A 13,457-nucleotide genomic window follows, 5' to 3' on the forward strand; every position below is an offset into this window, starting at 1 on the left:
ATAATTATTTTCAGCAACGTGATTTGGCAATCAATTCATTGGGCCAAGCATAGTTTGCTTGTGGATAACAAGTGCTTGCCATCACTGAATAGAAACTCACGAATCATCTATAATAGATTCCACTAAATAATACGTTATTATAAGATACATGAAAGTATAACACATAGTCGTCTCTTAAATTATAGGGCTACATGGATGTAGTTTCAATATAGGCCTCTCATACACATTATAGGCACACTAAATAACACAATTAACACATTTCTTTCGTTTAAAGGGGCAATCTGGGATGTAAATAACAACAATCCCAAAGAACGGTTTTTGTTTCAACCCCGTCACTTGTTGGTAAACAGCTGAGGGATGGTGCTGGCCACCCTCAAATTCATAAAAAGTATTGTTTTAACCATGTTTTGAAGCTATAGTGTTTGCTTGCATTCTTTACTAATAATTCAGTAAAACAAGCATATATTTGGGGTTCTGATGTGGTAAGACAAGCGAATGAAGCTCATGAGGCATTTAAATGTATTCTTTAAGAATCAATAGTATTTATTTTTAAAGTCAAACAGTTGATACCAATCCCAGATTGCCACTTTAACAAAAAACTTCAGATGATTTATGTGAAACATTCTGTCAGACTACTTAAAGATATCTACAGTATGACAAAGGTCAGGCCTATAACATTGTCATTACATGATTGTGCCCCTTCCCAGATATACAATTTTGAATAGTGTTTGATCCAAAAGCAGGAAATTGAGCACACCAAAAAATTGAATTTCCAGGGGCTGGTGACTGGTTCATTGGAAATACAATTTTATTTGACATTTTACAATAATACAATGAAATACAGTACACATTAGCACATGTGGTTAAGATTAATATAAGAATACAACAAGATCCAAACTTATAAACATGAAAAAAACACATTCTAAAATTGAAAAAAAAATATATTTTGTAATACTACCAAAACATTGCATAACATCTTCAACAAATATTATTAAATTTAGTGATAATTAACAACATATTTACCTTTGTTTCAATGTTATGTGAGGACCAGGTCATGCCAAAGGTAATTGCAGTCTTGTGCTAGTATTGTTTTCATGATATGTGTAATGTTTCTAAATGTTATCTGATCGAACATGCAAATATAATGGGAAAATCTGATATCTACATCTTTATTATCAATATTCAGCTTTTGAAATCTCTATAGTCTTGTGAACATGTCATCTATCATGCCCTCTTTCTGGTCATCATTCTGCGATTCACCCTCAGTGCCCTCCATCAGGTTTGATATCAATGTCGACAGTGTGCTGTTTGGGTCCAGCAATTTAACCAGTGGCACATTCACACCCCTCTCCTGAAAGATGAGGTTCTGCAAAGTCATGGCTAACATTGAGTCAACGCCTAAGGCAGAGAGAGGAGAATCGTCATTCAACTCATTCTTGTCAACACCGATTGTTTCACTGAGTATAGATCTGATATAACCACTTGGGGAGGAGGAAGCAGCATTATGTCCAGACCGGGACTCTTTCAATTTGGCTTTTTGCATTGCCTCTTCCACTAATGCAGTCATACGCATGGTCAATGAGGCATTTTGAGACATGACATTGTACTTCATGTTTTTGAAGTTGAACTTGCATATAGCCTGTTGAGGTTTGTTTAGCTGGAGGCATTGTTCCAGACTTTCGCGAATCTCTCTAACATCCATCACCATCAATCCCTTTGCCTCAAGAAACCTTTGGAAATGATCCTTGTTCAGCAAGAGACCAAGGTTCAAAGGCCCCCAGTTGATGGATTGCCCAGCTAGTCCAATATTCCGTCTATAATGACAGAATATGTCCAGGAATGAATTGGCTGCTGCATAGTTTGTTTGTGAGACATTGCCAATGAAAGCTGCAACAGAGGAGTAGCACACAAAGTAATCCAATTTGCAGTGTTTCGTGGCATGGTGTAGATTCAAAGCTCCATTCACTTTGGGCTTCAGGACTTTCTCATACAGAGATTTGTCAAGGGTTTCAATCAGGCCATCGTGCAGGACAACTGCACTGTGGAACACTCCTCTGATTGGACAAGAGGGAAACTTCTTGCCAATGAGACCAATCGCTTTGAGCACATGCTCAGAGACAGAGACATCACATCCCATACATATGATATGGGCACCGTATTGCTTCTCCAGATTGCAGATCTCCTGCTGTATGTCAGGTGTGGGGCTACTTCTGGAGAGTATGACAATGTACTCTCCACCTTTCTGAGAAATGAATTTCACAGTTTCAAATCCCAGCCCAGTGAGGCCACCTGTGACAATGTACATAGAATTCTTTTGGAAAAGCTGATTTGGTTTAGGCAACAAAGGAATTTTGGACAGTGTGCCTCTGGAATCATCTTTACCTAGTGCCACAACAGGCAGGGTCTTTGAGCTAAAATACGATTCAGACTCCTCAACAGGCAAGATGTCGATGCTTCCTGATGTCAACCTTTGAAAGGTAGAGTGTTCTAGAACAAATGACTTCCTGTCCAAATGCATGGACTTGAGCCAACGATAAATGTGTGGCTTCTGGGCAATGAGTGATCCCCTTTGTATGATGCTGGACATTTGAAGGGTTTGCATTCGAACACTATCCTTCACATTTTGGAAAACGCTCTGTGCCAGTAAGCACTGGGACTGGGATTCACAGACAATGACAATGTGTCTAACACCAGGGAAATTGCCTGCTTTTGCCAACAGAGATTCGTCAAATGGCGGAAGGAGGACAAATGCATCCATTTTATCAGCTTTTACAAACAGCCCATTGCACTGTGTCCCTACAATGACATTCCATCCTGATTTGTTTGCTGTTTGGGCTAAAACCTTGAGCAGACCAGAATCAGGAACAGAGGAGATGATCCCCAACCTTCTCTGTTCTTTGACTCTAGTTAACGCTTTGTACAATATTTCCCATGCCAGCACAAAGTAGGACACACATGGAGCCTCCTTCAGAAATGGGAGCCTCTTTGTTTTGTAGCATGCTGCTTCAGGAATCATGATCGCAGAGGACGCAAGTACAGGGTAGCATGAGACAACATGGTCTCCCACTTTCAGTTTGCTCACATCTTTCCCAACAGCTGTGACAGTGCCACTGAAGTCAAGGGCCAAAAGCTGGTGGTTCTGAGATGTGTGTTTGTTCCAGTAAATTGTCTTGCCAAAGTGCAGATCAGAGACACTAACAGGAAAGTAGTCTGAGGAATGAACAGATATCATACTGAGCTGAATCTCAACTGATTTCTGCTGGATGTCCTTTTTCTTGACCTCACAGCTAATGGCAGACAAGCTAGTCATTCTGTAGGGGTCAGCCGTCTGAAAGATACATGCCTCGGACATTGAATAGGACATACTTCCCCCAGAGCTCTCAATGCTTTCCATGGGAGTATGCACAATATCAGATTTAAAAATCAGCCCATCTTTCACAACCAACTCCTGGTATTTGCTGCAAGGGTATGACTTTAAGACCTCAGACAGAGCTTTGATGTCCTCTGTAGAGACAGAGCTTATGTCAATCAGCTGGAAGGAAAGATCTGCCATTTCTGCAGCACATGCTCTAGTCATGCCTGAGAGGACAAAGCCTGGGCTGATGCGGTCCACTGTGTTCTCTGCTGACCGGTAAGTAATTACTCTGATGGAGTTTGGGAAATGACTAGCCCTTAGTTCCAGGACTATTTGACGGAAAATCTCACAGCAGTTTACTATATTCTCCAGAACAGTCTCGGTTTTGACTGAAGTGAGTTCTTCCTCACCCCACATAAACAAGACCTCTTGAAAGTTTTTCTTGATATCTGAGATATTAAGGTTTGCCAGAAGTGTTGGAAATCCATGGTTTAAGAACTCCTTAGCATGTGCAAAGGGAATGTATTTAGACATTGAGCTCAAGTGTGGCTGCATGGCTTTGGAAACTCCTACCTGGTCAGAAAAGACCAAGGCCTTTCGTGCCCGAGAGGACTTGATGTCCTCAGAGACAACCCTGAAGTCATTGTGGAAGAAGTATTCCTCAACAACACGAGAATGGCTCCCAAGGTACTTGATCATCACATGCTTAAGCTCAACCAATATTCTTCCCTCTTTGTCTGTAAAGCAACCACACACTTCAAAGTGATCAACTCCTACATCAATTGCTCTCACATAAACAATCATTTCCTTTTGCAGAGGTTCAAAGACTGTCAAGCTGCCTATTTTGGCAGGAAACCCAGGCCTGGAAGAGAATCCGTGTGCTACTGTAACAGGAGCGAGTTGCATCAGGAAGTCTAGAACTACAGGGTGAATACAGTAGTCGTGCAACTGAGACAGCAATTCCTCTGGAACTGTGACAACTGAAAAAGCCTCCTTAAACTCTTCACCATAGTGTACATCACCCTTGTTCTGGAAAACAGTGCCGTACTGAAACCCGCCATGACCTATGTTGTAAAACTCCTCAGAGCTCACCACTGACTTGCACCTTTTGTAGATAGAGCTTAGCAAAATGTTCTGCTCTTCGACTAGTCTTTCTTGCTTGCACACTATTGTGCCTGATGCATAGGTTGAAGAGGAAGAATGTATCTTAATATGTGTCTCATCTTCTGCTGGTTCAAGTTGCACTTTCATCTCTGGTGCATTTTTGGTGAAAACAAATGGACTTTGAAAGCTGATGCTGATTTGCAGTGTGTTGAGTGGTACTTTTGGTTTGGCACTTAACATGAAAGCAGACAAACCCAACTCAGTATAGAAAGCACCAGGGACAATGGCAACACCATTGTGTTTATGCTCATGCAAGTAAGATACTGAGTCAGAAAACAGATCACAGCTAAAGCTATTGCCCTCACTTCCTGTCTGAGTTAGCACAGGATGAGTACCTGCTGTATTTATCTTTGATGCAGTAATGATAACATCTCTCTGAGTGGAATCAAACTGATACACAGGGAAATGTGTTGGTGATGCCTCACAGCCTCTGTAGAATTGATCCCAGTCGATCTGAACCCCAGACTCAAACAGTTTGGATACAGTGGTCAGCATTGTCTCATGATCTTTTTCTGGCTGCACTGAGGACATAACTATGGTGTCATTTCCCAGAGTCTCCTGGATGTTTCTTTGTAGAGCCCTTCTAGGACCTATCTCTACAAAGACCACATTCTTCTTGTCTTTGGTTGCTGATCTCACTGCCTGTTCAAATGCAACAGGCTCTCGAATGTTCCTGGCCCAGTACTTGCCTGTGCTGAAGTCTGGCTGCTCTACCTCCTTCCCTGTCACTGTGGAGAACAATTCTGTCTCAACATGATTCACCTGTAAAGAGCCAATACTGTCCTCTATTTGAGAGAGGATGGGATCCATCATCTGGCTGTGGTATGCAGCAGGGACGTCTAGAACATGGAGGAACAGATTCTTACTCTTGACTGAACTGCTTAGCTTTTGATGGAGACTGTCTATAGCATCAGCATCACCTGCAAGGGTGCAGGACTGTGGGCTGTTGGAGGCAGCCAGGCAAACCTTATTTAAGTAGGAGGGAAGGAGGTTCAAGACCTCTGACACGGCCATGTTACTGACCACAAGCATTTTGCCTCCTGTGACCTTACTCTGCAGAGTACTGCGGAAGTAGATCACCTTCACTGCATCCTCAAGGGACAACAGACCAGAGCAATGGGCAGCAGCAACCTCTCCAACAGAGTGGCCAAGAATTGCATCTGGTTTGATGCCCCAGTGCTTGAAGAGACTGGCAATGCCAACCTGAATGGCAAAGAGTAGGGGCTGGACAACATCTGGTTTTGAAAAGTCCTTACTCTCAGACTCATTCTCAAGTCGCTCTAAGATGCTCATGTTATTGAACATTTGGAAAAGTATCTCCACCTCCCTGATCTTCTCTCTGAACACAGGCTCATGTTTCAGGAGCTCCTTGCACATGCCTTGGTAGGTCACACCATTACCACAGAAGACAAATATTAACCTTGGATCTGAGTATGAGGGGTAGGGAGTTTTACTCAAGGCAGACTTGAGTTGATCTTTTAGATCAACCAGAGAGGAAGTTCTGAAAGCCTTCTTGTATTTGTGTTTTAAGTGACTTCTCCTACAAGCGGATGTGTATGCAAGAGCTTCTAAATCAACTTTGTTGTCTTTGTCTATCTGTTGAATTGTGTCCTCCATCATCATACTGATAGACTTTTCCGAACTCGCAGAGAGGACAAAATACTTGTGTGCTTTTCTACCACTCTTTCTAAAAACCTGTGACTGCTTGTGTTGCTTGACAATAACATGTGCATTTGTTCCTCCAAAACCAAAGTTATTTATCCCTGCAACCCTTTCAACAGAATCTCCCCACTTTTCTGCTTCAGTGGGAACCTTTACATTTAAGGCTTTAGCATCTATACTGGCACTATCCTCAGAGTAGAACAGTGAAGGGACAATTATTTCATGCTTCATCATTAGGAGTACCTTGATTAGTCCTGCCACTCCAGCTGCAGATTCTGTGTGTCCAATGTTGCCTTTCACAGAGCCGATGCGGAGTGTTTCTGAACCTGGAGGTCTGGCTTTGGCAATGACTTTGGAGATGCTGCCTGCTTCTATGGGATCCCCCACTGGAGTTCCAGTCCCATGAGCCTCTATGTACTGGACAGTTGACAGGTCAGACTGTGAATAGATTCTGCGGAGCAGCTCCTCTTGCTGGACCATGGATGGCTTGGTGATTGGAGTGACTGTGCGACCATCTTGGTTTACAGCAGTTTTTCTTATGATGCCCCATACATGGTCATTTTCTTTGAGAGCCTGGGTAATTAATACATAATCAGTGTGAAATATCACGTGTAGCCTGTCAGAAACATTGACAGCAATTTTGTGACAGTTAAACATAAAATATTTACTTGTTTCAGTGGCTTCAGCAGAATAACCCCACAACCCTCTCCTCTGCCATAGCCATCTGCTTTGCTGGAGAAAGGTTTGCTTGTGCCTTCAGGGGAAATCATCTTTGCTTTGCTGAGAGCGACAAAGACTCGTGGTTGTATGATACAGCTGACACCACCACAAAGGGCCATCTCGCAATCACCTGATAAATGAAAGCATATAAAATACCTAAGATTATATTTACGCAACAAGGCCCAAGAGGTTATGGTATATTTAAGCAATAAGGCACGAGGGGGTGTGGTATATGGCCAATATAGCACAGCTTAGGGCTGTTCTTACGCACGACTCAATGCAGAGTGCCTGAATATAGCCCTTAGCCGTGGTATATTGGCTATAAAAAAAAAAATCCAAAGTGGCTTATTGCTATAAACTGGTTACTAACATAAAAAGAATAGTAAATAATTATTTTTGAATCATACCCGTGGTATATTGTCTGATTTACACACGGCTGAAATGCTGTTTCAGACAGTCATCCAGGACCCAAACTCCCCGCTTTATAATTTGTAATGAGATACCGACCATGTTCTTTTAGTATTGAATTATGTCAGGTATAATTTTATTGACAAAAGGTCCCATGCACGTGCAATGTAAATATGATACATTACCAACCTTGTCTTATGGCTTGACAAGCAAAATGAAGTGCAACAAGGGATGAAGAGCATGCGCTGTCAATGGACATTGAGGGTCCAGTGAAGTTGAAGACGTAGGAGACTCGGTTGGATGCTAAACTCATAGCTAGTCCAGTGCCGGTGCAGTGGTTGATTATATTTGGGTTGACACTTCCAGCAGATTGTTCATAATCTCTGTTCATTAGCCCTTCAATGAAAATAGACATACTTTGTTACAGTTTGTTGAAAATAATAACATATTTTAATATTTTTCTAAATGGAAACATAAAGTTATCTGTGGTATGTTAATACTTGTGCATGTCACATAATGCAGTGTTGACTTTTGGTGTTTGCATGTTTGTTTTTTGTGTAAAACAATCAGTAAAAAAACTATTATTGTTCTGTCTTAAAAGTATGAAAATACACACTACCGTTCAAAAGTTTGGGGTCACTTAGAAATGTCCTTGTTTTTGAAAGAAAATAACATTTTTTGTCCATTAAAATAACATAAAATTGATCAGAAATTCAGCGTAGACATTGTTAATGTTGTAAATGATTATTGTAGCTGGAAACTGCAGATTCTTTATGGAATATCTGCATAGGCGTACAGAGGCCCATTATCAGCAACCATCACTCCTGTGTTCCAATGGCACGTTGTGTTAGCTAATCCAAGTTTATCATTTTAAAAGGCTAATTGATCATTAGAAAACCCTTTTGCAATTATGTTACCTGAAAACTGTTGTGTTGATTAAAAAAGCAATAAAACTGGCCTTCTTTAGACTAGTTGAGTATCTGGAGAATCAGCATTTGGGGGTTCGATTACAGGCTCAAAATGGCCAGAAACAAAGTACTTTCTTCTGAAACTCGTCAGTCTATTCTTGTTCTGAGAAATGAAGGCTATTCCAAACTGAAGATCTTGTACAACGCTGTGTACTACTTCCTTCACAGAACAGCGCCAACTGGCTCCAACCAGGTTAGAAAGAGGAGTGGGAGGCCCTGGTGTACAACTGAGCAAGAGGACTTGTACATTAGAGTATCTAGTTTGAGAAACAGACACCTCACAAGTCCTCAACTGGCAGCTTCATTAAATAGTACCCGCAAAACACCAGTCTCAACATCAACAGTGAAGAGGCGACTCCAGGATGCTGGCCTTCTAGGCAGAGTTGCAAAGAAAAAGCTATATCTCAGACTGGCCAATAAAAAGAAAAGATTAAGATGGGCAAAAGAACACAGACACTGGACAGAGGGACTCTGCCTAGAAAGCCAGCATCCTGGAGTCGCCTCTTCACTGCTGACATTGAGACTGGTGTTTTGCGGGTACTATTTAATGAAGCTGCCAGTTGAGGACTTGTGAGGCGTCTGTTTCTCAAACTAGACACTATAATGTACTTGTCCTCTTGCTCAGTTGTGTACCGGGGCACATTTGAGCATTTACGACTATGTAGATATTCCATAAAAAATCTGCCGTTTCCAGCTACAATATTCATTTACAACATTAACAATGTCTACACTGTATTTCTAATCAATTTGATGCTATTTTAATGGACAACAAATGTGCTTTTCTTTCAAAAACAAGGACATTTCTAAGTGACCCCAAGCTTTTGAACGGTAGTGTAGGTGTAATTACTATTACTATAGTTGCCATGATAATTAATGATTTACATATTACTTCCAAATGTTATTATTGAGCATATAATGACCGTGGTTCATAGTAGCAGTACTAAACATTACAATTATTGTAACTACACTCTTAAAAAACAAAATATGCTAGAACCTAAAAGGATCATTTGTCACGACTTCCGCCGAAGTCGGTCCCTCTCCTGGTTCGGGCGGCGTTCGGCGGTCGATGTCACCGGCCTTCTAGCCATCACCGATCCACCTTTTATTTTCCATTTGTTTTGTCTTGTCTTCCCTACCACCTGGTTTCAATTCCATAAATTACATGTTGTGTATTTAACCCTCTGTTTCCCCCATGTCCTTGTCCGGAATTGTTTCTTGTAGTGCTTATGTACGTTATGCTGGTGAATACCGGGTTTTGTTTGACCCATTCATTGATTGTTCTGTTTACGGTGGTTTTTATGTTTATTAAACGACACCGTTGTAAATCAGTTTTCGCTCTCCTGCGCCTGACTTCTCTGCCGCCAGTACGCATCCCGTTACATTATTTGGCTGTCCCCATAGGAGAAAAGAGTTCTACCTGGAACCAAAAAGGGTTCTCCTATGGGGACAGCCAAAGAAACCTTTTGGAACCCTTTCTTATAAGAGTGTGATTTACTTTTAAAATGACTAAATGCCAGTTGTATAAGAGAACAGAATATTGTTCACCTTACCCAAAAACACCCCTGTCCTGGTCCCACTGGCCTTCTCCATTGGCATCCCAGCATTTTCTAGAGCCCTGTACGTACACTGAAGAAGGTATTTTTGCTGGGGATCCATTTGTTCCACTTCCGTTTCAGTGATGCCAAAGAACTTGTGATCAAACTGATTGAACCTGTGAAAATGATTGGAAATGTAAAGTTAGTTTGATTTAAGTCTCTGGTGACAGATTGCTAACATAATTGGGACTAGCCACTGCTACCTACTTCTGATAATATTCAATGTCTGCTTTTTTTTTTTACCCATCTACCAATAGGTGCCCTTCTTTGCAAGGCATTGGAAAACTTCCCTGGTCTTTGTGGTTGAATCTTTTTTTTTTAATTCACTGCTTGACTGAGGGACCTTATGTGTGGGGTACAGATATGAGGTAGTCATTCACAAATCACGTTAAACACTATTATTGTACACAGAGTGAGTCCATGCAACTTAAGTGACTTATTAATCACATTTTTACTCCTGAACTTATTTAGGCTTGCCATAACAAAAGGGTTGAATACTTACTGTCTCAAGACATTTCAGCTTTTCATTTTGAATTAGTTAACATTTTGAAAAACATAATTCCACTTTGACATTATGGGGTATTGTGTGTAGACCAGTGACAAAACATTTAATCCATTTTAAATTCAGGCTGTAACACAACAACATGTGGAAAAAGTCAAGGGGTGTGAATACTTTCTGAAAACACTATATCTACCATCTATCACTCCAGTATCCCTGCACATTGGAATTATAGTATTGGAACTGACTCTGAATATAGCTTCTTACTTTCTTGTGTTCTACCTATTTCTTATTTTTATTTCACGTGTTTTTGTTCTACCTTATGTTATTTTTAGTGCTACATTGATATTGATTAATGCATTGTTGTGTTTGGAGCTTACGAGAAAGGCATTTCACTGTACTTGCGCACGTGACATTAAAACTTTAATTATAGAGGGTTAAGTTGCTTCCTGAAGGGCACAACGGCAGGAAATGGTATCTAGGATGATGCCTTATCTTAATACCAAGTATTTCAATTGCCATAATAAATAGATACGCCTCAATATGACATAATATCCAAATGTCAACATTTTTGCATGTGGGGTTGCTGCACATGAACCTGTTTTATTAGAGATTTTGATTAATCAAATCTAAACAGCCATTTTCAAATTCTGCTCTACAAATGAAGCCATCATTTTTTAAATTTGATTTGACATTTTTAATGTCTTATCTTATAACTGATGTTTTGGGGGAAATTGAAATTGAGTTTCTGAGGTATTACAAAAAGAGTAGCTAGAACTGTGTTTCAATGTTGATCCTGGGGACAAATGCACTTTTTGTAATGAAATTTGCTCCAGCTAAGCATTAATTATTTTAAGGGCTCTCAGTTGGCACAGTGGTCTAAGGCACTGCATCTCAGTGCTAGAGGCGTCACTACAGACCCTGGTTTGATTCTAGGCTGTATCACAGCCGGCTGTGATTGGGAGTCCCATAGTGCGGCGCAGAATTGGCCCAGCGTCATCCGGGTTAGGGTTTGGCCGGGGTAGGTCGTCATTGTAAATAAGAATTTGCTCTTACCTAGTTAATTGAAAATGATTTCTTATTTATTGAATGCAAGGAACAAGGCAAAAATGCATACCCATCAATAAGTGCAGCCTTCGCTGTGCGCGATTTCCCCACTTTGTTGTCATCAGGGTCATACCACTGGGAACAGTCAAATCTCTCAGTTGGGATTGGCACTGCACAGTTCTTCCCCTCCAATAGAACCTTCCAGAAACTGTCAAGCCCCTCTCCTGTACAGACACATAAATGTTTCATTCAAAGTTGGAAAGTTAATATCATGATAGTTATTTCATATTTCACATTAGAACTACTATTGCACCAGTGATGCAGCCGGATGGAAAGCTGGCACAAGTTAGTGTTCCAAAGTCAAGAGATCTTTACATTTTGGACAGAATTTGGATTAAATTAAATTCAGATATAATTGTAAATAGTGATCGGTTGGTAAACTCTGATCCCCGGTCACACCTAAAAAACACACCAATACCATCAATTCATTTTTCCGCAACATGTGGGTACAGATGTAGGATCTTAATTTGATCACTATTATGTTGTGAGAATTGTAAACTTGTAGTGTATTTGTAAGCTTCTAACGTGTGTAATTTCAACTTTGAAATGTTTGACTTTATAATCCACATAATAATTCACATTTCCTGTTGCTGCAGGATTATTTTCCTACTGTAGCAAACTGGCTCAAATTAAGAAACCTTCATCTGTAAACTGTTATGCAATCAATAAAGGTGGGTAAACTGCATTTACTTACATTTACCCTCCACTGGTTGTAAACATGCACACCAAAACAGTAAGACAAATAATTAACACATACTAATTACATACTATCACTTTGATGTCTCAAATTAATAGATTTTTGTCTGTTTTTGTCAAATCAATCTCAATTGAAATAGAGGGAACAACTTTAAGTAATCAGACAATGCCAAATGTGACATTGCATGTCCTGTAGTGATTTAACACATCAAGATTATTTAGATATTTTTTCAGAACCCTTTTTTTATGCAAAAATGTAAAGTTTTACCTCCTGGGAAATTGCAGCCAATACCGACTACAGCAATGTCGTCCTCATCATCTCCCATCTTTACACCTGTCAGAAACTGCAAAGAGCGAACTGGCATGAGTTCATGATCTTCAGGAAAATGTTATTGACTATGCGATCAAACAAAAAATAGTTGATGTTCTTGCAATAAAATATAAAAACATTGCCTTCCAATTGTATTAAAATAGTACTATTCAGATCAATGAACTTACTTTAACATGCACCTACCTCATGAGTCTTGAATCTTCATTTGGCAATAAAATCAATGTCTCAGTTTAACTTTTTATAGTTTTTCTTTCAGTCGTTTTCATAACATCTTAGGTTAATCATTACCTAAATGTCTAAAAGATTTAGAACTTTCACCCTTACATTGCTTCCTTCAAATGGTGGGAAAGTACCCTAGGACACAAGGAAAGTGCAATTTTAGATAAGAGAACTGATGTGAATTCGGATTTTATCTTTGTTAATAATTGCTACATGCAAGTAAGACGTTGGATATGATCTGGACCAACACACTACAGGTGAACTCTTTGCTCTGAAGGTCATTGGGAAGCAAGGCCGGACTACTGCATTTGGGGCACCGACATCCCCGAGTTATCTGTCTGGTTATTTTAAGGAGCATGGCTGGAAAAAGCTCTTTCCTTAACACTGGTGCAGAGGAATGGAATGGTGCACCAACCAACTAAAAGTCATCCTTTTGCTAGGGAGTTTTAAGGCATACCTTAAGAAATGGTTAATGGGCAAAATGCTTTAAGACAGAACAGGCTAAGAGAAAGTATAATAGTATTAATGATTGTTACTTGGTCATCTGTTTGATACATTGGACTCTTTCCTCCCTATTGATGAGATGACAGGGTTTCTTTCTGGATCAAAAAGGGGCTTAGGGGCCTCCCGAGTGGCGCAGCAGTCTAAGGCACTGCATCGCAGTGTTGCGGCGTCACTACAGCCTGGGGTTTGATCATGTTTCAGAGGATGCATGACTCGACCTTTGCCTCTC

General features: G+C 40.4%; 1 protein-coding gene across 2 annotated transcripts; it reads right to left on the bottom strand.

Moving 5' to 3' along the window:
• Nucleotides 1-783: 783 nt before the first annotated feature.
• On the bottom strand, nucleotides 784-12,739 carry LOC106590247 (phenolphthiocerol/phthiocerol polyketide synthase subunit C-like). Of its 2 annotated transcripts, none has more exons than XM_014181050.2 (7): nucleotides 12,689-12,739; nucleotides 12,443-12,518; nucleotides 11,489-11,642; nucleotides 9,828-9,988; nucleotides 7,499-7,705; nucleotides 6,850-7,031; nucleotides 784-6,754 (listed from the first exon to the last, which is right to left on the bottom strand). In XM_014181050.2, the coding sequence occupies exons 2-7, from the start codon at nucleotides 12,498-12,500 to the stop codon at nucleotides 1,199-1,201; spliced, it is 6,318 nt and encodes a 2,105-aa protein (XP_014036525.2). In that variant the 5' UTR covers nucleotides 12,501-12,518; nucleotides 12,689-12,739; the 3' UTR covers nucleotides 784-1,198. The 2 variants fall into 2 exon arrangements, with proteins under 2 accessions (XP_014036525.2, XP_045566824.1); XM_045710868.1 differs by having other exon boundaries at nucleotides 12,673-12,693.
• Nucleotides 12,740-13,457: the final 718 nt, after the last annotated feature.

Source organism: Salmo salar, chromosome ssa29, assembly GCF_905237065.1.
Source record: "Salmo salar chromosome ssa29, Ssal_v3.1, whole genome shotgun sequence".
Lineage (NCBI taxonomy): Eukaryota > Metazoa > Chordata > Actinopteri > Salmoniformes > Salmonidae > Salmo > Salmo salar.